A 25,671-nucleotide genomic window follows, 5' to 3' on the forward strand; every position below is an offset into this window, starting at 1 on the left:
GGATGCTGCTGCCTTGAATTTCACTCAGCAGGGGGAATCTAAATAGTCATCGGGGTGGATGGAGAGAGGGAAAGAGAGGAGGTGAGAAGGGGAACACAGATGGCAATCAGGGAGAGGGGGAGGCAGAGAAGACTCAGAGTGAGAATGGAAATCAGAGTCAGGGTATCTCTGTGACTAGCTGGAGGCCTGGGATCAGAGGGTATGTGGTGAGTTTTTTGGAAGTGACCCTAGCTTAGATTCCTACCAGAGGGAGATATAGAGACTGAAGTAACCATCTCCTATAGCCAGTCAGGATATCTAGTGGAGAGAGGGGGTTATCAATCCACCCATACAATCTTCCTATATTCTTAATGTACACAAAGTATGTATGAAAGCAAATATAGCACTGAAAATTGTTCCTGTCTTCCCACAGCATTCCTGGAGGCTGGACTTTTTAAGTCCCTATTGATTGAAGTTATCTTCTCCCCTTTCTGATTATTCATCTGGGGTCACATTTGGGGTATCTTGACTTTAGTCAGCGCCAAGGAGATTCAGACTTCATGCTGTTCTTTAATTTTAATTCTTGTCATTTGTTTCTCAGCGTTTTTGTTTGCTTGTTTTTTGTTTGTTTTGTTTGTTTGTTTGTTATTCTAGACAGTGTTTCTCTGTGTATTCCTAGCTGTCCTGGAACTCACATTGTACACCAGGCTCGCCTTGAAGTCAGAGATCCACTTGACTCTGCTTCCAGAGTGCTGGGATTAAATATGTGAGCCACTAGCACCTGGCTTGTTTCTCATCAGCTACAGGTTTTCTGCTTTTGTTAATTTTTTTCAAAGAGTTAAACTTTTTGGTTTTGATTTTGTCTTTGTTTATTTCTGGTTTGTTGAGTTCCACTTTAATCTTTATTGTCTGCTTCCATCCATTTGTTGAGGTTATCTACCATAGAAGACTACTCAGAAATTGGTTTAAACCTACAGAAGGTCTTTATTAGCTGGCTGCCAACTATACTGGTAGTTGCCAACTACATGATCCTGAAAGAAAATTTTGAAATAGGCCCAAACTAATAAAATAGCAGGGCCCTGTGATTCCTTTTCCTAACCTAAATAGTTAAAAATGCCTGTCAGCAGGTTTGGGCCCAGTTAATTAGCCACAGAAAATATAAAGTTACAAGACAATGGCCTATTAAATCATCCAAAGAAACTGACTGACCATGAAAGATAAAAAGTATACAAGGACATCCTTAGAAGAACAGAGATATGTCCAAATGAATAATGGGTCATCTGGTGTTCCTCCAGACCCTTTCCCCCTCCCCTTGAGGTCTTCTCAAGGTCCAAGAAACTGCAATTTAAGTTTAACTCGATACTATGCTAACTTAGACCGGTACAGTCTGCTGATGTAAAACAACCAATCATGTGTACCCACGTAAAAATCTCCCAATTCCCCCACCCCTTGGCTATAAAAGTCCCAATTCTTAGAGCCTCTAGGTCAGTCCCTCTATCCCCTATGTGAGATATGGAGATATGGACTGGCCCAGAGCTCTGATATTACACTGCCTCATGTGTTTACAGCAAGCTGGTCTCTCGTGAGTTTTTTGGGTGGACGCTGTCCTGAGACTTGAGTGAGAATCCCCCTCTGAGTTTTTTTAATCCCAGTATATCTTTGAGCTTGTGCTTTTGTATACCAAAACCATGTTCTGGGATGGCATACTTCAGTGAGCTGGAGTAGTTTGCCAGAAGCAGTACCAGAGAAGCAAAATGCAAGAGTAGTACATTTAAAGAAGGACCAGAGTGACAGGATTTGGTGGATTAGGTATTTGTTTTCATTCTGGCAGTTGGTGCTGTATGTGTGTAGAATTTTACAGACTGAATGATACTCCCTCAAGGATCCAGATGTGCTGAGGCCTGGGTCCCTGTTACTTTACTCACTTTGGGATTAATTTTCTCCCTTTTCTGTTTGTAATAATATTACATAGGAGCTTGGATGTTCAATGGAGACTTTTGTTTTGTTTTCTTGATCCTGAGTAATGTCCCTCTCAGGTCTTTAACTTGGGTACAGTCACCCACATCCATATTTCAGCCTCTGTCTCTTTCCTCTTTCTTTGTTAATTCTACCATAAATATTTATCTATGACCTTAGTATCATGAATCTTCATTAATATGTTGTACTATGTTATTACTGATTTGCAAATCTTTTCATTTTAAATTCAGTAGGACAGATTAGGAAAAGCTTTCCTTTAAGTCTTAAATTAAATTTTGCACTGACTGTTTGCTTTCTTGAGTTTTTTTTTCTTCAGGATCCTGACGGCTGGCTTTTCTTCTCTGTGGTGTGGCCTTGTTTTCCCCTGATAATTTATACTTCTATTTTAACATATCATCTCTTTACATGTGATGGCTCAGGGACTAAAGTCAGATAAACCAGGTTTCAAGAACCAAAGTAAACACATAAAGTGTTTTTTATTATTATTATACTTTTAAGAATACATTAAACATCAAAATAAAAAAATAAAAATTTCAGTAAAATAGGAAAACATGAAGTATTTAGGGACAAATTTGTCCAATTAGCCTACACAGTTAATTATTGGTTACAGAAAGGAAGACATAGATACATGTGCATGAAGGGAAGACCTGATGTTGCTAAGATACCTTCTGCTTAGTTAGGTTGGTGGTTGAAGCATGCATAATGCCAAACAAAACTCCAGAAAAAATTATAGAAATCAACAAACTGATTCTAAGATTTCTATGGAAATTCTAAGGCCCCAGAATAGCAAGACCAATTATGAAAAAGAAAAACACACCTGGACTTGGGAGAGTGGGCTCTGCATCTCTCCTGGGCAGTCCAGTAGAGCCAGCATTGGTGGCATGGTTGCAGGTGAACTTGCCTTGAGGGCATGATCTGGAGGCCTATAGCCTTGCCCCTTTCTGGCTGCCACATTGGTGAGCTAGTTGGAACAATGCTGGCACTGGTTGTGTGAGTTCTAAAGAGCTGTTGGATTGGCCAACTGACCTACCAGCCAGGCCAAGATACATGGCTCTGAGTTGGCCCACCTCAAATTCTCCCTCATCTATAAACTGCTGGGGTGTATAAAGGGATTGGTCTTGCAGATCAAAAGCTTCAGAACCTCTGTGATACAGGGTATCAACAGGATATCTGAAAGGAGTCCCTGTGGGCATCTAGTATTGGTAGTATAACAAGAGCCAAAAGTCTTGAGATACACAAAAGATTCATTTCACTGAACATTTGCAAGTATAGATATGTGAACAAAAGGGTATACTGTGTGATGTACTGTGATACACTGCAGCTTCCTTGATAAGACATTTTTGTTTTGTGTTTATTTTATTTTTTATTTTATTTGGAGGGAGAGATTCCCAGGGTAGAGGGTGGATATGTAGAAAGTGGACAGGGAGAATAGTGGAGTTGGCTGTGTCTTAGTAATGGTTAATTTGCATTGAAGAGAAATTGTGACCAAGACTCTCTCATAAAGAACATTTCATTGGGGCTGGCTTACAGGTTCAGAGGTTCAGTCCATTATCATCAAGGTGGGCTGGTAGTGTCCAGGTAGACGTGGGGCTTGAGGAGCTGAGAGTTCTATATTTTCATCCAAAGGTAAACAGGAGAAGAGTGGCTTCCAGGCAGTTTGGAGGAAGCTCTATCAAAGCACAATGACAAACTTCCTTCAAAAATGCCTCATCTCATAATAGTGCCACTGCCTGGGCCAAACATATACAAACCACCACATTCCATTCCCTGGCTACCATACCCTTGTTTAAACATATGGATCTATGGGGGACAGACATAGCCATAGCATAATAAAAAATGCACTAGAGTCACCTTCCAATGTCCCCATGGTCTGATAGCAGTCTCAACAATGTTAAAAGTCTGAAGTTCAAAGTCACTTCTGAGATTCATCCAATCACTTAACTGTAATCCCCAAAGCAAGACAGGAAACCAGCTGGGCAAACCCCAAACTCTGCATCTCCATGGCTGATGTCAAAGTGATCTTCAGGTTTCCAACCCCTTTTTCATCTTTGTTGACTGCAGCAAACTTCTTTCTCCTGGCTGGGTTCCACTCACTATTAGCAGCTTTTCTCAGCATATCCCAGGACTCTGGCATCTAGACCATCTTGGGTTCTCCAAGACAGCTTCAATGATACACCTTTTTGTTCTAGTGTCTGGGATCCATACATGGTCTTCTGGGCTTTTCCAAAGAGCTGGTGTCACTTCTCCAGCTCTGCCCTCTGTAGCACTGTAGAACCTGCCTGACTCCACTGCACTGCTGCTGCTGCTGCTGCTGCTGCTGCTGCTGCTGCTGCTGCTGCTGCTGCTGCTGCTGCTGTTCTTGGTGATCATCTCATGGTATTGGCACCTCCAATACACTGAGGTCTTATGCTGCAAATAGGCTTCACCAATTGCCTCTCATAGCTTCATGGTGCCAAGCCTCAACTCCTTTGTGTAACCCCTTCAGTCCTGGGTCATCAATTACAACTGAGACAGAACTTTCACCAAGCGATGACCATCCCTAACCTCTCCAAGTGCCAAGCCTCAGCTGCTCTTCATGATCTCTTCAAACTTTCAAAACCAGTACCACTTGGGTGATTCTTACACATTACCAAATCTAGATGCAGCAGGAGGGACAATATTGACTATTTCTGGAACACAGCTTCTTTGTGCTCTCAGAAAATACTTTCCAGATTTACCTCAGTGATGCTGATCTCTTCTTAATCATCACTAATATCTTCACTCCAGCTAACCAGTATCAATTGTCCTGGTAGTCTCTTCTATTAGTGACTCTAAAGCCAGAGCCACATGGCCAAAACTGCCAAATTCTGCTGCTTGCTGGAACTGGAATATGGTCCCCTTGTTTTATTACATTATCACCAACATTTTGTTTTCTGTCTCCTTCATTGCCTACACTTGATTGTCTTGGTACTTGCTCTGTAAATTGACCTTGAACTCAGAGATCTGCATGGCTTTGTCTCCTGAATGCTGGGATCAAAGGCATGTACTACTAACTAGACCTAACTTCTGTCTTAGGGTTTCATTCATCTTAGGCAACTCCTGTAAAGGGGCTGGCTTACAGGTTCAGAGGTTCAGTCCATTATCATCAAGATAGGGTGGCTTCATCCAGGAAGATATGGGGCTGGAGGAGCTGAGAGCTGTATATCTTCAACCAAAAACATACAGGAAAAGATTGGCTTCCAGACAGTTAGGAGAAAGTTCTAAGCCCACCTTCACAGCAACACATTTCCTCCAACAAGGCTATACCTATTCCAACAAGTCCACACCTCCTAATAGTATCTCTCCCTGGGCCAGTCACATTCAAACCTTGACAAGGTGCATGATGTGAAATTCATAAAGAATCCATACAAAGTCAACACACACACACACACACACACACACACACACACACACACACACGGTATTAATTTACAAGCAGCTACAGACACACGGTATTAATTTATAAGCAGCTACACACACACACATACACACACACACACACACACACACACACACACACACACTTGGCACTCTGAGGAATTGCTCACTCAAGGTGTATTACACTGTGGGGAAGAAATCTCACGGGCAGGGTGGAAGAGGGAGTCCGGGTTCCATGGTGGTCTGGCATCAGGGTCCCGGGCGGGCTTCCCATGCCGCCAGCAGAGGATCCCATATTGATACAGCCGCCGTGGGCTGGCGGTGGGCAGCTCAACTTTCCAAAGGCTGGGAACCTGGTGGTGGCAGATGACACGTGGAGTCCGGTTTTCCAAAGCTTTTATTGTTCATGGCATGGTAAATGGATGTAGGTGGTACGCACTTCCCCCACCAAAAGCCAGGGGAGACCAATCTTATAGGGAAGGGAGAAAGGGGAGGGAATAACTTAATTAGCTACGCCCCTGGCCTTTTGATAATTCATTAATATTTAAATCTCTGGAGGTGGAGACTTGTTAATCAAGCCCTCTACCTGTGTCCTATGTGACTAAAGGTGGCAGGTTAAATGAAGTTACCTCGTCCAAGGCCCAACATCCCACCCTCTTTTCTTTCATAAAAAGAGGGGTGGCTCTGTATTGTCTGTAGTCTGCAAGGTGCAGGTTAATGAGAGATGTGGACCCTGTGGAGTAGTCTGGAATCTGGGAGCATGGGGAGATAATTGCCTTTCCTGACAGGCAATGTCCTGTTGGGTTCCCCGGCTATCTCAAACCCAGTGCTGTATCAAGGGGGCCTAGGAACAGAGCTGAACATCCTACCGTCCCTCAAAGGGTCTCCGGGGTTCAAAGCTCGTTCAACCAGGCTATGTCCAAACCATGTCTTCACGGCCCAACATCTCACTGTTTTTTAGTGAAATTTTTGGATGAGGTGGTCAAAATAAAACACTATGAAGGCCATAGGGTGTGGCACAATTAAGACAAAGGGTGAGGGGAGCTGGGAGTGGGGGTTAGGAAGGCAATGGATAATTGAAACAATTGAACACAGGTGGTACAGTTTGAGGGTAATAACATCTGATTAATCTAAATAGACAGTATGTTTTCCTCACTAACATGTAAATTTAGCTATGTGACTTTGGCAAAAAGTTCATTTGTAGCTGGAAGGTCTGGATCTGTCTTCTGTAGTGAGTGTCTCTGGGTTCTGGCATGCATCTCTGGAGCCTGGTGTGGGTCTCTGGATCTCAGCATGTTCTGGGGTCTTCAGTCAGATGAGATGGCTGGAAGAAGGCAGCTTGGCAGGTTCCAGGAGGTGGCGCTGTCACTGGATCTCAGCGTGTCTCTGGAGTCTGCAGTCAGATGAGATGGCTGGGAGAAAGCAGCTTGGCATCTCAGGCAGGATCCAGAGGATGGCTGGACTCTGTTGGATCTGTGGGTATACCTGTGGGATAATCACAGCAGGGAAGCAGCATCTCCAGCAGGGAGATGTCTGTAGGCTGGATATGGAGCATTAAATTGCTTGGGAACAAGCACCTTATGGCCTGTCGTTAAGATCCTGGAAAAGCAAAGGTGTTTGAGGAAATTTAGTCTTAGAAGGTATCTTGGATGGCTGAGGGAGAAAAACAATGTTAATTTTGTATCTGGGATTGGCAGCAACAGTTTGCCTGTAAAAGAAATTAGTTGTTAATTAAGACTCAAGAAATGGTGATCAGCACGTTGACTTAAACTGTGGGAGGAAATTAGATGGCTTTTAAACCTTGAAAAAATTATGAAGGTTGAAAAAATAATGTTGGACATCTATCACGAGTATTAGAGAGAAAAGGCAGCATTAAAATAGAAAAAATAACAAAATTTTTGGTTGCAAAAACATAAGCATTGTTGTTCTAGGTGTTCCTGTCAGGAAGAAAAGGAAACGTTTAAAATTTTTGGTTGAAAAACAGGAATGTTTGTTGCAGGTCCTCCTGTTGGGGAGAAGCAGTAATGGCGGGTTTAGAAGCAGTGGGGGGAGGGGCCTTGCTCTGCCATGTGGCGTCTGGGTGCTCTGGCAGAGAGGTTCTGCATTCCCGCTTTTCTTTTTCTTAGCTGGTAAATTTTAAATGTAGAGAAGAAGAGGAAAGGCCAACTTTGAAGAAAAGTTTAAGGCAAGCAAGAAGCATTGGGGAGGGCTAAGAGTCAGAAAGAGTGAGAGTTTGTGTCTATGGGAAAGACACCTGGAAGTTGGATTGGAGTCAGGCAGCTTTGAGAGAAACTGGCAGGCAGCACAGGGGGCAAAGGGTGCAGGCAGGATTTTAGATCTGCTGCTTCAGGCAAGCTGGCTGAGTTAAGTAGCTTTAGTCAGCTGCAAATGACTGAGGGTGAGGGGAAGCATAGGCTTGCTAAGGAACACAGGGGAACAGGTTCCCCCCTGTTGCTTCAGGCAAGCAGGCTAAGCAAAATAGCTGTAGCCTGTCGCATATGATGGGGGAGTAGGGAAAGAAGCTACCTGGCAGGGCGCTAGGGGCTAGAGTTTGGAGTTGGTGGTCTTGAGAGAGAGAAAGAGAGAGAGAGAGAGAGAGAGAGAGAGAGAGAGAGAGAGAGAGAGAGAGAGGATGGTCTCAGCCGCGAGAAGGAGTCTCTCAGCCAAGGGAAAGAGTCTTAGAAAGAGGGTTACAGCAGGTGCTATGGCTTGAAGGACATCTATTAGCTGTGAAGAAACCCCCTCTGTGGAGCTGGGGGGATGGGAAGAGTGGGGGGCTAAGAAGCCGCCGCCGCCATCTTGCCCTTGAGCTGGAGAACACGTGGGGAGAGAGACCTAGTTCTTTTGTATTAGGCAGGGGTTAGGCTATAGCTAAGAATCAGAGAGAAAGAGGGGGTAGGGTGGACACAGAGAGAGAGAGATGTTACTCACGGTTTTTGCAGACACCAGCGGGGGTGGGGGGCGCTTGTGGAGCTGGCTCTGCGCACGTTGTCCACCACCTGTGGGAAACAATGTAGGCCCGTGCATGGGTGCACGAGTGTGGATCTCTGTCACTGGTCTGCATCGTCCTTTGTCAGAGATAGGGCTATTGTAGAGGAGCAGGGGCTAAGCAGGGCACTCACAGTGCGCAAAGCAGACTCTGCGGTAGGAGTCTCTCAGTGGGAAATCTCCGTTTTGGGCCCCAGCCTTGGTGGGGGGGGGGCGCAGCAAATCGGTGACTGGGGGCGCATGGCAGCAGGTCCAAGCGTGGAGATGGGCCTCCATCTGGGGTCTCGGACTCTGGCAGGATGGAGGCAGGGAGCACGCGGGGCGCTCTGAGAGAGGACCAAGAGACTTCACATCTCACAGGAAGTATACTTGTTTAGCAGACTCAGCCAGGATGATTCTTGTAGACGCATGGGTGGTCATGCCCCATGTTGGTTGCTCCAGCTGTGGAGAAGAAATCTCTGGGGCGGGGTGGAAGAGGGAGTCCGGGTTCCATGGTGGTCTGGCATCAGGGTCCTGGGTGGGCTTCCCATGCCGCCAGCAGAGGATCCCACATTGATACAGCCGCCTGGGGGTGGGCGGCTCAACTTTCCAAAGGCTGGGACCTGGCGGTGGCAGATCAGGCGACACGTGGAGTCCGGTTTTCCAAAGCTTTTATTGTTCATGGCATGGTAAATGAATGTAGGTGGTATGCACTTCCCCCACCAAAAGCTAGGGGAGACCAATCTTATAGGGAAGGGAGAAAGGGGAGGGAATAACTTAATTAGCTACGCCCCTGGCCTTTTGATAATTCATTAATATTTAAATCTCTGGAGGTGGAGACTTGTTAATCAAGCCCTCTACCTGTGTCCTATGTGACTAAAGGTGGCAGGTTAAATGAAGTTACCTCGTCCAAGGCTCAACATTACACAGCCACAATTTTTAGTATAGTTAGGAATTATAGTATATCTTCCAGTTCATTGACTGGATGCTTATTCCAGAAATGGACCCATATGCACATAGTTAAGTGTTTTAATTTTTTAATATTTAATTTTTTATTATTTTAAATTGATGTGAATGTGTATGTGTCTGTGCTTGAGTATGAGCACAGGTACCTGTGAGACCAGAGGTGTCAGTGGGCCCTCTTAGAGCTAGAATTACAGGAAGCTGTGAGTGACCTAATGTGGGTGTTGGGAAATGAACTTGGGTCCTCTGCTAGTGCAATGGGCTCTCTCTCTCTCTCTCTCTCTCTCTCTCTCTCTGAACTGCTGAGCCATCTCATCAGGCATTTTAAGATTTACTTTTATTTTTTGAGAATTTCATACATTCATATATATGCTTTGATCAAATCTATGCTACATCTCTCTCATCCAGCTCCTCCTTTATCCCCCACCCACTTTTGTCACAATTTCATGTGACTTTTCAAAAACAACAACAAAAAACCAAAACACTAAGTCCACTTAATTTTACCTGCATGTTCTTGGATGTAGGGTCATCTATTGGAGCCTGAGAAGCTCCTCAGGGTTGTCTTCCTGAAGAACATGGACTCTTCCCTCTCCAGAAGCTGTGGGTGACCAATGGCTCCTTGGATAAGAGTGGGACTTCATGACCCCATTACCATTAATGCTGGGAGTTTTAGTTAGTGGATTTTAAGAAAGGTGGTGTGTATATGCATCTCTCTCTCTCTCTCTTTCTCTCTCTCTCTCTGTGTGTGTAAGAGAGAAAGAGAGAGAGAGGAAGAGAGAGGGAGAGAGGGAGGGAGAGAGAGAAAGAGAGAGAGAGAGAGAGAGAGAGAGAGAGAGAGAGAGAGAGAGAGAGAGAGATATTATGGGTATCATTAGAGAATCCAAAAGAGGGCATCAGGTGTGCTCTTTCATCAATTAGGGCCTCTCTCTGAATCTGAGGCACAAGTTTCTCAGTTCTGCTGCAAAGCAACAAACCCCAGTGATTCTCCAAGAATCCACCCATAATCCTGTTGTGGGTCTCCACAGCATTGTGCTATGTAAAGAGCCAGACAAGAGAACACGTGTCTCATGACCCTACGTAGCTGAGGAGGGAAATGTAGGATCATAGACAGCAAGGAGGTTTCCTTGTTTAAAGCCTATCAAAGTATATCTAAATGGTCACATTTCATTATATATAAATTATATTTTAAAGAACATTCTTATTCAGATGGTGATGGCACAAGTCATTAACCACAGCACTTGGGTGGCAGAGGCAGGAAGATCAGCCTGATCTACTGAACAAGTTCCAGGACATCAAGGGCAAACTCTGTCTCAAAAAAAAAAAAAAAAAAAAAACAAGAAAGATAGTCCTTTTTTTAAACTTGTATTTTTATTATATGCCTGCATGTATATCTGTGTAGCAAGTATACCTAGTGCCTGCAAAGGCCAGAAGAGAGCATTGAATTCCTTGGGAGTGGAGTTAATAACAGCTGTGTGATGACAAGTGGATGTTGAATCCTGGACTTCTGGAAGAACAGTCAGTGCTTTTAACTGTTGAGCCTTCTCTTCAGTCCAAAAATTGAAAAAGACCAACTATTACAAAATTGGGCAAACATTACTTTTAGTTAGATTTCTCTATAGCTAACCTAGTAGCTATCAAAGGGGGAGGAGAACATAATGAGAAGAAATAACATTCAAATGTCACCTTCTCATTATGTTTTTAGAGTCTTTTAGAAATTGTGGGAGGATTTGGAGACATGGAGAGAAAACATAAAAAGTGACAAATGAGATGGCTCAATAGGTACAGGTCCTTGCTGTCAAACTTGATGACCTGAGTTCAGCTCCTAGATCCCATATTATAAAATGATAAAACCAACCCCTGCAGGTTGACCTCTGACCTCCACTTGTAGTCTCTGGCATGCACAGGTACATAAACATACAACTAAATGAATACATAAAATGTACAAAACAAAGTACTGAATTAGGTGAAAAGGGAAAGTTACTGGCTGGGACAGGGAGAGGCAAGCATATTTAGACATAAGCCTTAAAACATATCACTTGAGTGTGGGTGTGCCTGTGATGGTCAGAGGACAACCATGGGTATCCATCTCTGGCTTTTCCTCGTTTGAGGCAGGGTTTCTTCTGTTGTTCCTCACATGGTAGGTGTTAGTTTTAAGAAATCCTACCGCAGTTCAGAACAGACCACTCCAGACCACGCGGTTCCAAGGGGGAGGAGGTTTATTCAGGGGATAGGGCAAAGGTGGGGAGAGGAAGGTGGAAGAGATAAGAGATCGAGTCAGGGGGGTCCTGCCTGTTTTATATGGGCGGTGACGTAGTATCTCCCAGGTAAAGGTGAGGTAGCCAGGTGGATTCTGGGAGTGTGCGGCTGTTGCCTTGGCAACGATGTGGGGGTTGCCTAGATGTGATGTCACTGGGTTCGGAGCCTGATACCAACAGTAGGCTATGGTTTTTCATCTGTGAACTTCATGGATTTTCCCATCTCCTCCTCCTATCTTATTACAGGAGTGCTGGGATTACAGCTCTGGGGATATGCTTGTGCTTGTGTGGCTGTGGGGAAAGCTTTCTCGACTGAGCTCTTTCTCCAAAGGTGGCACACGAGTTTATTTAGACATATGTCTTTTAGGACTGATTATGAAAATATATAACTTCTAGAGAAATCAAAATCATCTGAGTTATTAGGGATATAAATAAGTGGTGGAACACTTACAAAGTATACATCAGCCCTGGGTTTCAACCTCAGTATGAGTTCAATTTACTAGAAAAGACCAGCTGTTGTCTCTGTGGATGTCTGCATACATTATCCAGATGGGAGCTGGCCCTAGCTTCATGTGATAGAGCCTGTAGGGGCCCAAAACTCTTCATTTTGGTTTATTGCAATTTACCACAGTAAGGATTGCTCAGTGGCAGGAGGACCTAGGACCCCCTGAGGATCTAGGGGAGCAGCTGGAGTCATGAGCTGGAAGCGAGCAACCTTTAATCTCCTCTGAGTGCTCAGTGGGACTGGAGATCAACTGAAATTGGAGCTGCTGAGATACAATGGTGGCTGCAGGGCACAGGATGACCTCAGGAGAGGCCTGAAGGGGAGTCAGGCCTGAGAAGAGGGGAAATAACTGAATTCTGTGTTGCTGTTTTTCAGGAGGATCTAAATGCTACTCGCTTCACCTTGGAGTCCTGCCCTTCATAGTGCTTGTCGTAGTCTTCTTTGGGTAAGAGTCCAGGCTGGTGAGGAAGGGCTGAGACCATGATGTGGACCCTGAGCTGTGTGCATCCCCACTAGCACAGTAATGATGAGGTGCTCTTCGTTCAAAACCCAGAGCTTCTGCTTGTCCACATGGTGCAGCCTCTGACTCCACCAGGGGAGCTGGAGCTGATGTGCAGCCATCTGGCTCTAGCTGTGAGGAGCTGAGGAAGGAGAGGAGGGGCTGGACTTCAGCATTCTCCCTATGAAGATAGTCTGTGAACCCTAACAAAGTAGACACTACTTTTCTACTGGGACTTTTGTAGACATGGCCAGAACATATTCCTGAGGTGGTATTGGGTTTTTGGGTCTGGCACATTTTAAGGGCTGTTTGCAACTACTTAAGTTGTCCAGATGCAGGCCTTGTTCCCAGGGCCCTCTTGCCACCTCTTCCAGTGGGTTGAGGATGCTCAGTCCTGTCCCCTTGCCCTGCTTCCCCATTGGGAACTTCTCAGCTCACTTTGCTGGAAATAGTAGTGTTTCAGGGGGAGGAACAGACAGCTGGTCTCAGATCTGTGTCCTGAATAGCTGCTGCTATGCCGATCCTTCTTACAGCTATGGGCTCCTGAGCCCCAGAAGTCAGGAGTTGGGGGACCCAGGAGCTGTGACTAGGTAAGTGGGAACTGAAACGTGTGTGTATCATTAATATGTGTGTGATGTATATGTGTGTATGATATATGTATGTGTCATTCCTGTGTATATGGGGGGGGTGTAAGTTACTTGCAGGATGAATTTTCTGTTAGATGATACCTTGTGGCTTCTGCCAATACCTATATATGGATAGCTCTAGATCTTCTCCAGGCTGCCCAGAGTAACGTCACCTGTTCCCTGCTGCCTTCAAAAGGTGGATATGTTCTCTGGCTCATCCTCCCTTTTGTACATACTGGAGCAGCAATATGAACAGGTTCCTTTCCCCGTCCTCCTCCCCAGTAGCCTGTTCAGTGCAAAGTCTTTTGCCTTCTACAACTGGACCCATATTTGGGGCCAGTTCACCTCCAACTTCCTCATATCCTGTCAGTTTGAGTTCTAGAAAAGCATCCTCTGGCTTTGCTCTGCATTCCTGGTTCTGCTGTGCTTCAGCCACATGCTTGTCTGTCTGTCTCAACCCTACTTTTCTACTAGTAGCTAATGATCCTTCACAATAGAAGTCAGGATGAGTTGGAGCCTGCCTGCTGACTCCCTCCAGCAGCCTAGGCCTGGGTTCCTGATTTAGCCATTCATGCTGTTAGGCTGGGGCTCTGGCTTTGATCTTTGTCTGTGCTGTGCTTCACTAGATTACAAGGCCTCCCACCTCTCTTTGTTCTCACCAGATTCCTCTTGTGTTTGTTTTCCACGATTACAAAGCACTCTGTCACACCCTCATTTATGTTTGGAGGCAGTCACACCTTTGATGACTGTGACTCCAGAGCTTCCTGGGATTGGCTACCCAGGTGGGTCTCCATGGAGTTCTCACACATTTCTGGTAGTTGAGGTTGTCCTTGGGCTGTGGGTTGGGCTTCCTTTCAGCCTAGCTGGAAGGCTCTACACCGGTGACTTATTGTCATCTCAGGCTCCTAGAAGCTGGGTTTGAAGTCATCCAGTATCACTGCTGTCTCAGGTTATCTCTTCAATGACAGAAGTAGAGTCTACTTCTTGATGGGAGGGGGCTGGGAATCTGTGATATTCTTGAACTCCTTTTCTGCTCAGATTCCACTCAGGAGTGGTTGGTGTGTGGAAGGCAGTGAATCTTGACAGCAGTGTTATATTTTGCATTTATGTGTGACTGCATTTGATACTTATGCTGCTAGCATAATGCCTAGGGTGATATGTATGGTACTCTTCTATAATTATAATAGAGGTACTGTACTCTCAAGCACAACTTTGCCTTTTTACCAGGCTCTGTGTGCTTGAACCCTAAATCTTCCTGTGTTCTCTATCTCCTGTGTTCTCTTTCTGCAGCATGTTTGTGGGAGAGCTGAATGTCCAGGAAGTTGTAACCCTGTCAAGGTACCTGAAGCTGTCCTCATTAGGTTTTGACTTCTGTGAACAGACACCATGACTAAGGCAACTCTTATAACAGACAACATTTATTTGAGCTGGCTTACAGGTTCATAGGTTCAGCTCAGTATTATCAAGGTGGGAACATGGAAGTGTTCAGTCAGGCATGGCACAGGGGGAGCTGAGAGTTCTATATATCCAACCAAAGGAGAACAGGAGAAGAATGGCTTCCACACAGGAGAAAGCTCTCTCTAAGCCCACACCAACAGTGACCTATTTCTTCCAACAAGACCATACCTCCTCCCACAAGGACATATCTCTTGGGCCAACTATATTCAGACCACCACATTCCACTTCCTGGCCTCCATATGCTTGTTTACACATATAAGTCTGTGGGGGTCATACTTAGCTATAACATAATAAAAATGCTTTTAGTCCAACTTCTAAAGTTCCCATAGTCTATAGAAGTCTCAATGATGTTAAAAAAAATCCCAAAGTTCAATGTCTCTTCTGAGATTCATCCAATCATGCAACTGTAATCCCCAAAGGAAGACAGGAAACCAGGCAAACTCCAAAATCTGCATTTCTGTGCTTTATGTCAAACCAGTCTTCAGGTCTTGAAATCCTCCTTCATCTTTGTTGACTGCAAGAAACTTCTTTCTCCTGGCCTGGTTCCACTCTGTTAGCAGCTTTCTTTGTCAAGTATTCCAAATGGCTCTGGCATCTTTAACATCTTGGGGTTTACAAGGCAATTTCAACTTCACAGCTTCTTGTTCCAATGTCTAGGACCTACACATGATCTTCTAGTCTTCTCCAAAAGGCTTATGTCACTTCTCCAGCTCTGCTGCTTGTAGCACTCTAGACTTTGCTTGACTCCACTCTACGGCTGCAGCTGTTCTTGGTGGTCATCAAATGGTACTGACATCTCCAATATGTTGGAGTTTTCTGCTGCGAATAAGCTTAACCAATAGCCTCTCATAGGCTCTCTTCATGGTGCCAAGCCTAAAATTCTTCACATGGCACCTTCAGTCCTGGGCTGTCAACTGCAACTTTGTCTACACCTGTACCAATGACCTCCCCTGGCTTCTCAGTGCCAAGTCTTAGCTGCTCTCCATGACTCCTTCTTGCCTTCAAAACCAGTTCTACTTGGGTGATTTTTACACATTACCAAGTACTGCTTCAGTATGAGGTACAACCTTGGCTATTTCTGGAACACAGCATTTTTGGGATCTCAGAAAATATTTCCAGAAGATTTCATCTCAGTGATGTTGGTCTTTTCTTAATCACCACTAATTTCTTAGCTCCAGATAACCAGCATCAATTGTCCTGGTAGTCCCTTCTATTATTGACTCTAAAACCAGAGCCATGTGGCCAATGCTGCCAAGTTCTGCTCCTTGCTCAGACTGGAATATGACCTCCCCTTATTCTATTACTAGCTTTCTGTTTTCCAACTCCATCCCTACCTAAAATTGTCCTAGAACTTGCTCTGTAGATTGACTTTAAACTCAGATCTGTAAGGCTTTATTTCCAGAGTGATAGGATTAAAGGTATGTACCACTACGTCTGAATTTTAAGCTTTTCTTCACCTAGAACTTACTGTGTCCCAGGCTGGCCTTGAACTTAGAGATTTGCTTGGATTTGTCTTCTTGGATTGAAAGTGTGTATTAGTATGCCTGAGCCTAAACTTAGCTTAGGGTAGTATCTTGCCCTAAAGTCACCACCCCTCTATCTGTTTTTCTCCTTGAACATAGGATTCTGCTTCATTTCACTTCCTTTTATTACTTGAACCATTCACTTTATATTTCTATTTCCTTAACATTTGTTAAAATGTTCTTCATAATGATGAACTTTAAAAACCACAGATTCATTTATACTAGGCTGTTTTGAGACTTCTTTTGTCAAAGCAAGTAATCTAACTCTCTTCACACTAGCTTCAGGCAGACTCTTTGAACAATGGCAAAATGCAGCCATGTTCTTCACCAAAATATCACAAAGCCAGTCTTTGGGCCATATACTAAAGTTCTTCTCCAATGACACATTTTTGACCAGGTCTGCATGGTTTAAATCACCCTCTGCACCAATGTTTTCCATATTCCTACTAGGATGGTACAATAAGACATACTTAAAGTATTCTATTGCTTCCCAAATTCAAAGTACCCACATCCCCAGTCTTCCAAACCAAAGCATGATTAGAGCTATCACAGCAACACCCCAGCTCCTGGTACCATCTGCTGTCCTGGTTAGGGTTTTACTGCTATAAGCAGACACCATGACCAAGGCAACTCTTATAAGGACAACATTTAGTTGGGACTGGCTTACAGGTTCACAGGTTCTGTCCATTATCATCAAGGTAGGAGCATGGCAGTGTTCAGGCAGGCGTGGCAAAGGAAGAACTGAGAGTTCTCCGTGTTCATCCCAAGGAAGCCAAGGGACAGACTGCCTCATGCAGCTTGGAGGAGGGTCTCAAAGCTGAAACCCTCCCCTGCAGTGACACACTTTCTTCAGCAAAGCCACACATCCTCTAACAAGGCCATACTTTCCAGTATGGAAAAGCACATTCAGACTACTACAGACCTTCACATGGTACTCTGCAGCCCTGGGCTGAGTGGTGTGGAGGATGTCTCTGTCTCTGTCAGTCTCTCAGTCTCTCAGTCTCTCAGTCTCTCTCTCTCTCTCTCTCTCTCTCTCTCTCTCTCTCTCTCTCTCTCTCTCTCTCTGGAAGCTAGGAAGTACATTTCTGTAACTGAAGTGAAACATATAGCCCTTTGGTGTTTGAAGAGCCAGGCTGGCTCATCTGGTACAAAGCTGAGTTTATATGTATGTCCCACCATTCCCAAGATATTTTGCAAAACTCATGAGTTCATCAGCCTCCCCACTGCAACAGTTCACTTCAGCAAACACATTCTTGCTGTGGTGCAGCCAACATCACCATTCATGTTCAGAGTATTTCACCATGTAAATTGTGCCCATTGAACACTGACTCCTACTAGGGGTCCTGACACCTACCTTGCCTCTTCTGTATTGTTTCTCTAAGCATGGCTACTTTGTAATAGTGCCTTCTAGGGATCGATTCCTGTAGGGTTTCTCTTTTGGGAACTGGCCAGACTCATTCATTAAGGTTTCATTCTTCAGGTCTCATCCCTGTGAAGACATTCTCAGTGTTATTTTCTGGCCCATTCTCTGTCTTTTTTGGAAGACAATGTTTATTTTTTGATTTATATGCACGAGTGTTTTGCCTGCGTGTGCGTCTGTGTACTACATTTGTACTTGTGCCTAAAGAGGCCAGAAAATGTCCCAGGTCCCCTTGAACTGGAGTCACAGACAGTTGTGGGTCTCCATGTGGTTGCTGGGAACTGAATCCAGTTGTTGGAGAAGAAGAGCCAGGGCTCTTTCTGCCGAGCATCATTCCAGACCAACTCTCTGGTTTGCACCATCATATGGCATGCAGCTTGCTAGCAGAAGTGGATCTTGTCCACTGGGGCTTGACATCCATTGTGGGAACAACCCACTTTCATACATTGCCCCAGGAGTTTTATGGGAAGCATTTTCTGCTGTTCCTAGGAATGGGAGAGAGAGAGAGAGAGAGAGAGAGAGAGAGAGAGAGAGAGAGAGAGAGAGAGAGGCCTAGATTCTAGATTCTTTGTGCCACTAACCAAGACAGGTCCAAAGCAGACTGCAGGCCCAGGAGGGACAGTTGGCATCTACCAAGGACAGACATGTTAAGTCTCATACAGCTTGCAAAATTAAGTCGTCCTTATACTACGTTAGAGCTCTTGGCCTTAACTGGTTGGAGGGGTGTCATGACTTCCTCTCCCTACCTTATGTCAAGTAAGACTATGATTTTCCTGCTTTGGCTTATCCTTGGATCCAAAGATCATGGGTCGAGTGGGTAGATTTTTAAGTGTTTGACACTGCTTAAACAGGGTTGTTTGTCTGGTGCATGGCTTCCAGTGACATGCATCCAATGCCTGACCTATCAACTTGAGTTCTGGTGTTTTCTTTTTCAGGATGGCCTATTCCCAACCCAAGGTGCTAACACCCAGGTTAGTAGATTTAGTAACTTCATATGTAGTGTAAGAGTCCTGAAGGACTAAAGGATGATTTGATCGCCCTATGGGAATAGTTCAGTAGCACACCTGAAACCCTGAGTCAGTTTCCTATTTGGAAAAAAAAATCTAAACTCAGAAAAAAACCCCAAAGACTTGATTTTAATCTACCTTGAGCTTGCATCACCAACCCTTTTAGAGCCTTTTGGTTGTCTGATTCAGTTTTGGAGCCCAGAGCATCTTCTGTCTCTCCTTATGCATTTCAGCTTCTGTCCCTTGCTTCCTGCCTCTGTCATCAGGGAGTTTTAGGGATGTTGTGGGTGTGGTGGGAGTGAACTCAGTTGCTTTTGTGGCATTATGTGGGAGTAATCAATGAGAGATACTTTTGTTTGGCCCATGCCCCATTCTGGGTGGGTAATCACTGCTGGGAGAAGCTGAGGGTAGAATCTGAGAAGGGTTTCTGCATGATGTTTGGTCACATGTTGCCAGTGGCTCTGGCTCTCTCCTCATGTAGTAGGAAAGATGTTCTTGTCTTGACACCTTGGCTGGCTCCCATCATCTGGGAGGGGACCTTCAACATCGACATACTGAATGAACAGTTCAAGCTTCAGAATACCACGATTGGACTGGCTGTGTTTGCCATCAAAAAGTAAGCAGCAGGGACGGGAGAGATGGCTAGTGGAGGATGAGGACATGAGTTTGATCCCTAATATATGGAAAAGCTGGACATGGTGGCATCCCAGAACTATAGGCAGAGGGGAGAGACAAGTGGCCCCAGGTCACAAATTGGACAGGCTAGCTAAACAGTGAGCTTTAGAGTCAATTATAGGAGTCTGAAGAACATAAGAGATGAGTGGCAGAAGAAGATACCCAAAGTGTGGCCTTCACACATGCAAGTAAACTTGTATATATATGCCTAAACTTGTATATACTTGATTTTGATTTAGTTTGATTTGGTTTTGATTTAGGCTTGCCCTTCTGTTTAGGATATATATATATATATATATATATATATATATATATATATATATATGGCATACTAACACCACCCACACATATGCACATACCACAATGGTCAAAGTCAAAGTTCAGGCAAACAAAGCACAATGCTTATATTTAGGTTGCAGTTTGTGTGAGACTTGATCACTCTGTCACCCTTCTGAGCTCTGGTGGGCTCACAGGTAAATGAACCCAGATCAGCCTTCTTCTAAAACCCCACCCAGGTCAGCCACCCTTTTCTCTGTGCTTTCAGTCAAGTGTCATTTGCATTTCTCAGCACAACTTTGAGATCCTCAACCTCAGAGCTAGCAGCAATGAACAGGATGCTAGCAAAGTTGTGTCCACTGATATGACCCCAGATGCAGGACAATGTAGACAACAAGGGTTAGGTAGTAAATCTATGAAGCTCTGAGACTGGATCAGGCTGCCTGTAGGCAGGAGACATGCCCTGTGGGAGCTGCAGGGAATCATGACAGGACAGCATTGCACTGTGGAAGACTGTGGGGACTAAGAGAAGCTATTTCTACTGTCTGCATATGAACATCACTTTGTGCTTCCCTAAAGTGCTGGCTGGGTTTCAAGCATACCTCTAAGGCTTTTGTAGGAATCACACTTGAGGGAGGTTTACGATTTAGGAGGAGGAATCTTATGCCCCTTGAGAATGTCTACATCCCTTAGAGACGAATGACTTGACAGTAGTAACAAGGCACAAATACTACCTTGTCTATCTGCTAGCAAGTACATGAGCAAGAGTCCTGACAGCGGTGGGCAGGTGCTTTGTGAGAAGGCCTGTGAGGGGACTAGCTGGTAGCCCTGTGTTCACCTCCTTTGCACTGGATAAGCAGCAACTTGCTTGTTTCTGACACTGAAGTGGATGTTGGCACGCTTGCCAGGTGATGAAGAGCTGTCATTTCATGGTGGGATACATGACCCTAGGACACAGCCATCTGAAGCAGGTGAAGATTTCTTGGGCTGGGGGAATGACATAGAACCTGGCCTATAAGCCTTTTGTACTTCCACTTGAGGGTTTTGATTTAGGCTTGCCCTTCTGTTTAGGATGCCTGTCTCCTCCTCCCTCCTACCCTCTGAAACTGATTCTTGCTCTTGTGGAGTTGTTGTAGGATGATTCTTGGGGACATAAGTCAATCACTGAGAGCTGTGTACACAGGCACCTTCAAGCCTCTGAGGAGGAGGGCCTGGGATATAAAGGCACTTTGCTTTTCTGAGACAGGGCCCTGGCAATTGCCACAAAAGAGGGGTTATAGTACCAGCCCTCAAGGATCCATACAGTTACATCAGAGTTTAAAAGTAGGGCCCTGTGAACACAGGCTCTTCTCAGGCTAATGTAAAGGTGCAGGGTATGGGATGTCGTGGCATAGAAACATAATTAGTGGGGAAAAGGGACAGACTCATTGAGAGGTGGCTTGCTGAGGGTTTGCCAAGATAAGAAATACATTCAGGGGATTTTCTAGAACTCCAGGTTTGGAGTTAGCCCCGCTGCCTGGCTGAAAGTATCCAGGGTCTAGTTCAGCATTTCTTGCTAAGATGGAGTGCTGATGTACCCTTCTGTAGAAAAAGAGGGTAAGGTCAGGTACACCCTGAAGACTGGTAAGAACAGCTATAAAATCAGGGGACCAGTCATCTGGGTAGCCATGGTTTCTGCAGCCTGGGCCTATGCCCTGATAAGTCTTGTTCTAGCTGTATTAAACCTCTCCATACACTTTGCCCTCCCTCACAGGTATGTGGTGTTCCTTAAGTTATTTCTGGAGACGGCAGAGCAGCACTTCATGGTGGGACATAAGGTCATCTACTATGTCTTCACTGACCGGCCGGCGGATGTGCCACAGGTGCCCCTGGCTGCAGGGCGGCGGCTGGTGGTGCTAACTGTGCGCAACTACACCCGCTGGCAGGATGTGTCCATGCACAGGATGGAGATGATCAGCCTCTTCTCAGAGCGGCGCTTTCTGCATGAGGTGGATTACCTGGTGTGCGCAGATGTGGACATGAAGTTCAGTGACCACGTGGGGGTGGAGATTCTCTCAGCACTCTTTGGCACCCTGCATCCTGGCTTCTACGGTAGCAGCCGAGAGGCCTTTACCTATGAGCGAAGGCCAAAGTCCCAGGCCTACATCCCCAGGGACGAGGGTGACTTTTACTATGCAGGGGGCTTTTTTGGAGGGTCAGTGGTGGAGGTGCACCATCTCACCAAGGCCTGCCACGAGGCTATGGTGGAGGACCAGGCCAATGGCATTGAGGCCGTGTGGCATGATGAGAGCCATCTGAACAAGTACCTGCTTTACCATAAGCCTACGAAAGTGCTGTCCCCAGAGTACGTTTGGGACCAGAAGCTGCTGGGCTGGCCCTCCATCATGAAGAAGCTGAGATATGTGGCTGTGCCCAAGAACCATCAGGAAATCAGGAACTGATAGCTGAATTCCTGTTGGAGAGGACAGGCTGATAGCCAGGTGGCACTCCAGGCTGTGCTGAAACTGAAAGGATGTGAGAGACAGTTGTCACCCTCTACCCCACCTCAGAGTCCATTGGGAGCAGTATCACTTACCACACACCTGAGCCCTGGAGTGGCAACCACCTTCAGCTCTTCTGTATGTCCCTAAGCTCCTTGTATTGAGTGACATGGTAGATGGAGCCTTCAGAACATGGAGAAACTTTGTCACCTGAGGGCCTGTGAATCCTCACTCAGGCTTCTTTCTTCCTCTGCTGTGAGGATTGACAGAGGGCCCGTGCCCATAGGAACAGGCAGGAGGGCAGGAGAGTCAGCCTGCAGTCCAGAGGTGCTTAGCTCCTTTTCAGCTCCTTAGGGGCAGATCAGCACTCTGTGCCCATCACCTCTGCTCATTTTTGGTTTATTTGGGAATAGCTAATTATCCATTTCTGGAAATAAATGCATTTCTAGGTGATATAGGAAGTTTTTAGTTCCTTTTCCTTTTTTCTTTTTTGAGGTACTTGGGATTGAACCCAGAGCCTCATGGATGTTACCCAGGCATGCTACCATTGAGGTGTATTCCCTCGAGACTCTATCTTAGAGACACATACTGACTGAACTTGCTAAGTGCTACGTCTGCTACATTATTCTTATACTCTAACCTTTATTTAACATTTCCAATATAAGGGATTTTTACTTTTTTTCTTTTGTAGTGTTGGGATCAGATTCAGTTTCAACCCTCAAAATTTATATATTTTTGCGGTTGTGGTGGAGTATTGTTGATTGTTTTTTATTGATAAGGTCTCTAGTAGTTCAAACTGGTTTCAGCTTTACTATGATGGCCTTGAGCTCCCGAGCTTCCTGCATCTGCCTCTGGAGTGCTGGGACTACAAGCTTGCCACCACACCTAGCTCTGCTGGTCTCAGTTTTCTAAAACCCCATTTTTCTTGTTTCAAAATAGTTTCTGAGCACTGAAGTACTTTGTGTGCTTGTCTGGTTTTCCATTTTTTACATCTGAGAATTTTATTTTCAGTGACAGGATCCCTATGTATCTCTAGACCAGGATGGCCTGGAACTCAAAGAGATCCACCTCCCTCTGCCTGTCCCCACACCTGACCAGAATATATGTTTTTAAAAACTGTTTATTGATTCTTTGTGAATTTCATGCACCCCAGTCCCACTCATCTCCCTGTCCCTCCATTGTTAGCATTTCCTCAAGGATCCAACCAACAATTACTTAGCAACAGCTTGCATCTCCACCGCCAGGTACAAGCCAGGAGTCAGGCATATAAGACCTCTCATCTCTCTCTCCATCTCCTTTCTCTCCTCCACATATCCCTGGCCAGCCATGTCCTTCCTCTCTATTTCTGTCCTTATCTGTCCCCCTTATTTCTCTGCCTCTACTCCCTTTTCCAGGTCTCCTTCTTGCCAACAAACCTCCTTTTATCCTAAGCCTGTTGTATAGCTGAATCCCTTGGCTGTACACACCAAGGTGTTCCCTCCAGCCACATCACTGGTGCCTAAAGACTCAGTGTTTCCAACGATGAGCTTTCAGGCTCACCATTTGCTCATCACTCCATCCACTGACAATTAGGTAACCTTCCCTTTTGGTCTTTTTAACATCTCCCAGAGTCCACGGAACTCTTTCAATGTCCAGAAGTCTGATACTCTTACATGCAGCAGCACTTTCAGCTGCAGCCCTTAAGGCTGACTTCAGTCCCACCCTCTTCACTTGTACCTGTCCCATTACAACTGAAGCTGCAACTCCGTGGTTTCCATAGGCCCTGCTGGGCTATTGCATCCCTTTCTGCTCTTCTCTTACTCAAATCTTTCCTGTGGATAGGACCCCTTTCTGGAGCTTGGTTCTCTGCCTTCTGTCTCTCCAAAAGTCCTGGTACCAGGCACCAGGTCTCCTTAGCTGGGCTAGGCTCTGACCCTTGTTGAGTGCATGATGCGACTTGTTTTCATGTTTTTTTTTTGTTTGTTTGTTTGTCCTCCCTGGGTCTGGGGACACCCAAGACTCCAGGCTGCAGTGACACTCCACTTCCCCTTTCCCATCTATAGGAACAGGCCTCTCATGGATGCCTCTCAAAAAACCTCAGTCTTAAATTTATTCACCTTTCCAATAAAATTATTACAAATAATATGAGTGATTGGGGAAGTAGAAAGCAATTCTCTATGTCTCTCCTCTGGGCCCTGATTCTTTCTGCCTGGTCTCATTCCTGAGATGTATAGGTCACTTTCTGATTTAATTCCAAATTCTACTGAGGTTGATTCCCTCCACATGACACTGGCTTGCCCATGTGGACCTGCATTTGCCACCCCATCCCCCATCTCTCTTTCTGGTTTACCTGCCTGCAGAGGTTTGCTCACTCTCCAGATTTTATTTCTGATTTCTGGATTCTCGCTGTGAATGATTCAAACAACTTTTATACTTAACTCACTCTGCCTATTCTTAAACTTCTACTTTCTAAATTTTTTTTATATCTAATTTCTTTCCATTCTGCTTATACAAAAAATCTTTAATTATGAAACAGCAATTATAAAATGTCTTAATCCCAATTAACTGTTTATTATAGAAATCTCCTTTCAGACTAAGAAAACAAGGCTTGTATTTTAAATTAATATGGATTTTTGTATGATGATAAAAATTTAAAGTTATATATTATATATAATATATCATTATATATATTAAAGATTTATTTTTTTATGTATGAGTACACTGTAGCTGTCTTCAAGACATACTAGAGGAGGGCATTGGATCCCATTAAAAATGGTTGTCAGCTACCATGGTCCTCTGAGGACCTCTGGAAGAGCAGTCAGTGCTCTTAACAGCTGAGCCATCTCTCCGTTCCTCATAGTTATATTTGTACAACATGCTATGTATACAATTCAACCTGGTTTAAAATGTTTCTTATATGATGATAAAATTTCAAGATTGAGGTCCATCCAGATTAACAAAAGCTAATTTAAAGTGTGTGTCTAGCCATCTGCCTTGCTGTTAGCACAAAGCCAATGTGTGCTTGTGTAATGAATGCTGTTCCTTTCAGATGCTATTTAAACATACATAAGCTTAGAATTATTCAATACTATTCTACTATTATCCTATGGTGTTTTAAAGAAGTTATTGCTCGCCTTTTCAAACTCAGACATGTTTTAAAGTTCAGGGCCAAAATAGTAATTAAAATCTCATGTTCAGGTAATCTTAAATCCCATCCTGGGATGTAACCAACACTTGACTAGTTGCCATCTTTGCTAAGGGCTGGAAAAGGAAGAGCTATAGCTTCACTGCCATCTTGGTTGAGGCTAGCCATCTTTGTTTTGTGAAGTCCTCAATTCATTGTTGTCTTGCTTGAAGGCAGCAGCTAGTGACCTAAGCCAACTAGGAAGGCAGACACCCAAAGATACTTTTGAATTGAGATAAGATTCTTATATGGTCTCTATCCTGTTTGGGTAAATTGTCACAATGTTGTTCTATGTTTTCACTCTTTAAAAGAAGATTTATTTTAATATCACTTTAGAGGTTTGCAACATTAAAAGGTTTAAAGATCACTGCCTTAAAGGTATGTTTTTGCTGATGTTATTTTATAATGTAGCTTTGTATTTTATAAGCTATTGATACACCGTGTAAAAAGCTACTGATACTTCATGTAAATATCAAAGTTTCTCAGTCTCTTTTAGAACTAT

General features: G+C 44.6%; 1 protein-coding gene across 2 annotated transcripts in view; it reads left to right on the forward strand.

Annotated features, from left to right (window-relative positions):
- Window positions 1-23,127, forward strand: part of LOC117711165 (histo-blood group ABO system transferase 1-like) — a 68,263-nt gene extending 45,136 nt beyond the window's left edge. The window contains exons 2-6 of one of the 2 annotated variants that reach the window (XM_076937667.1): window positions 12,418-12,487; window positions 13,075-13,131; window positions 18,504-18,539; window positions 19,057-19,191; window positions 21,280-23,127. In XM_076937667.1, the coding sequence (XP_076793782.1) occupies window positions 12,418-12,487; window positions 13,075-13,131; window positions 18,504-18,539; window positions 19,057-19,191; window positions 21,280-21,967 (986 nt within the window). In that variant the 3' untranslated portion in view covers window positions 21,968-23,127. The remainder of the gene's footprint in view (window positions 1-12,417; window positions 12,488-13,074; window positions 13,132-18,503; window positions 18,540-19,056; window positions 19,192-21,279) is intronic. The other variant, XM_076937668.1, reaches the window with a different exon arrangement.
- Window positions 23,128-25,671: the final 2,544 nt, after the last annotated feature.

This window comes from Arvicanthis niloticus, chromosome 6 (genome assembly GCF_011762505.2).
Source record: "Arvicanthis niloticus isolate mArvNil1 chromosome 6, mArvNil1.pat.X, whole genome shotgun sequence".
Classification (NCBI taxonomy): Eukaryota; Metazoa; Chordata; class Mammalia; order Rodentia; family Muridae; genus Arvicanthis; species Arvicanthis niloticus.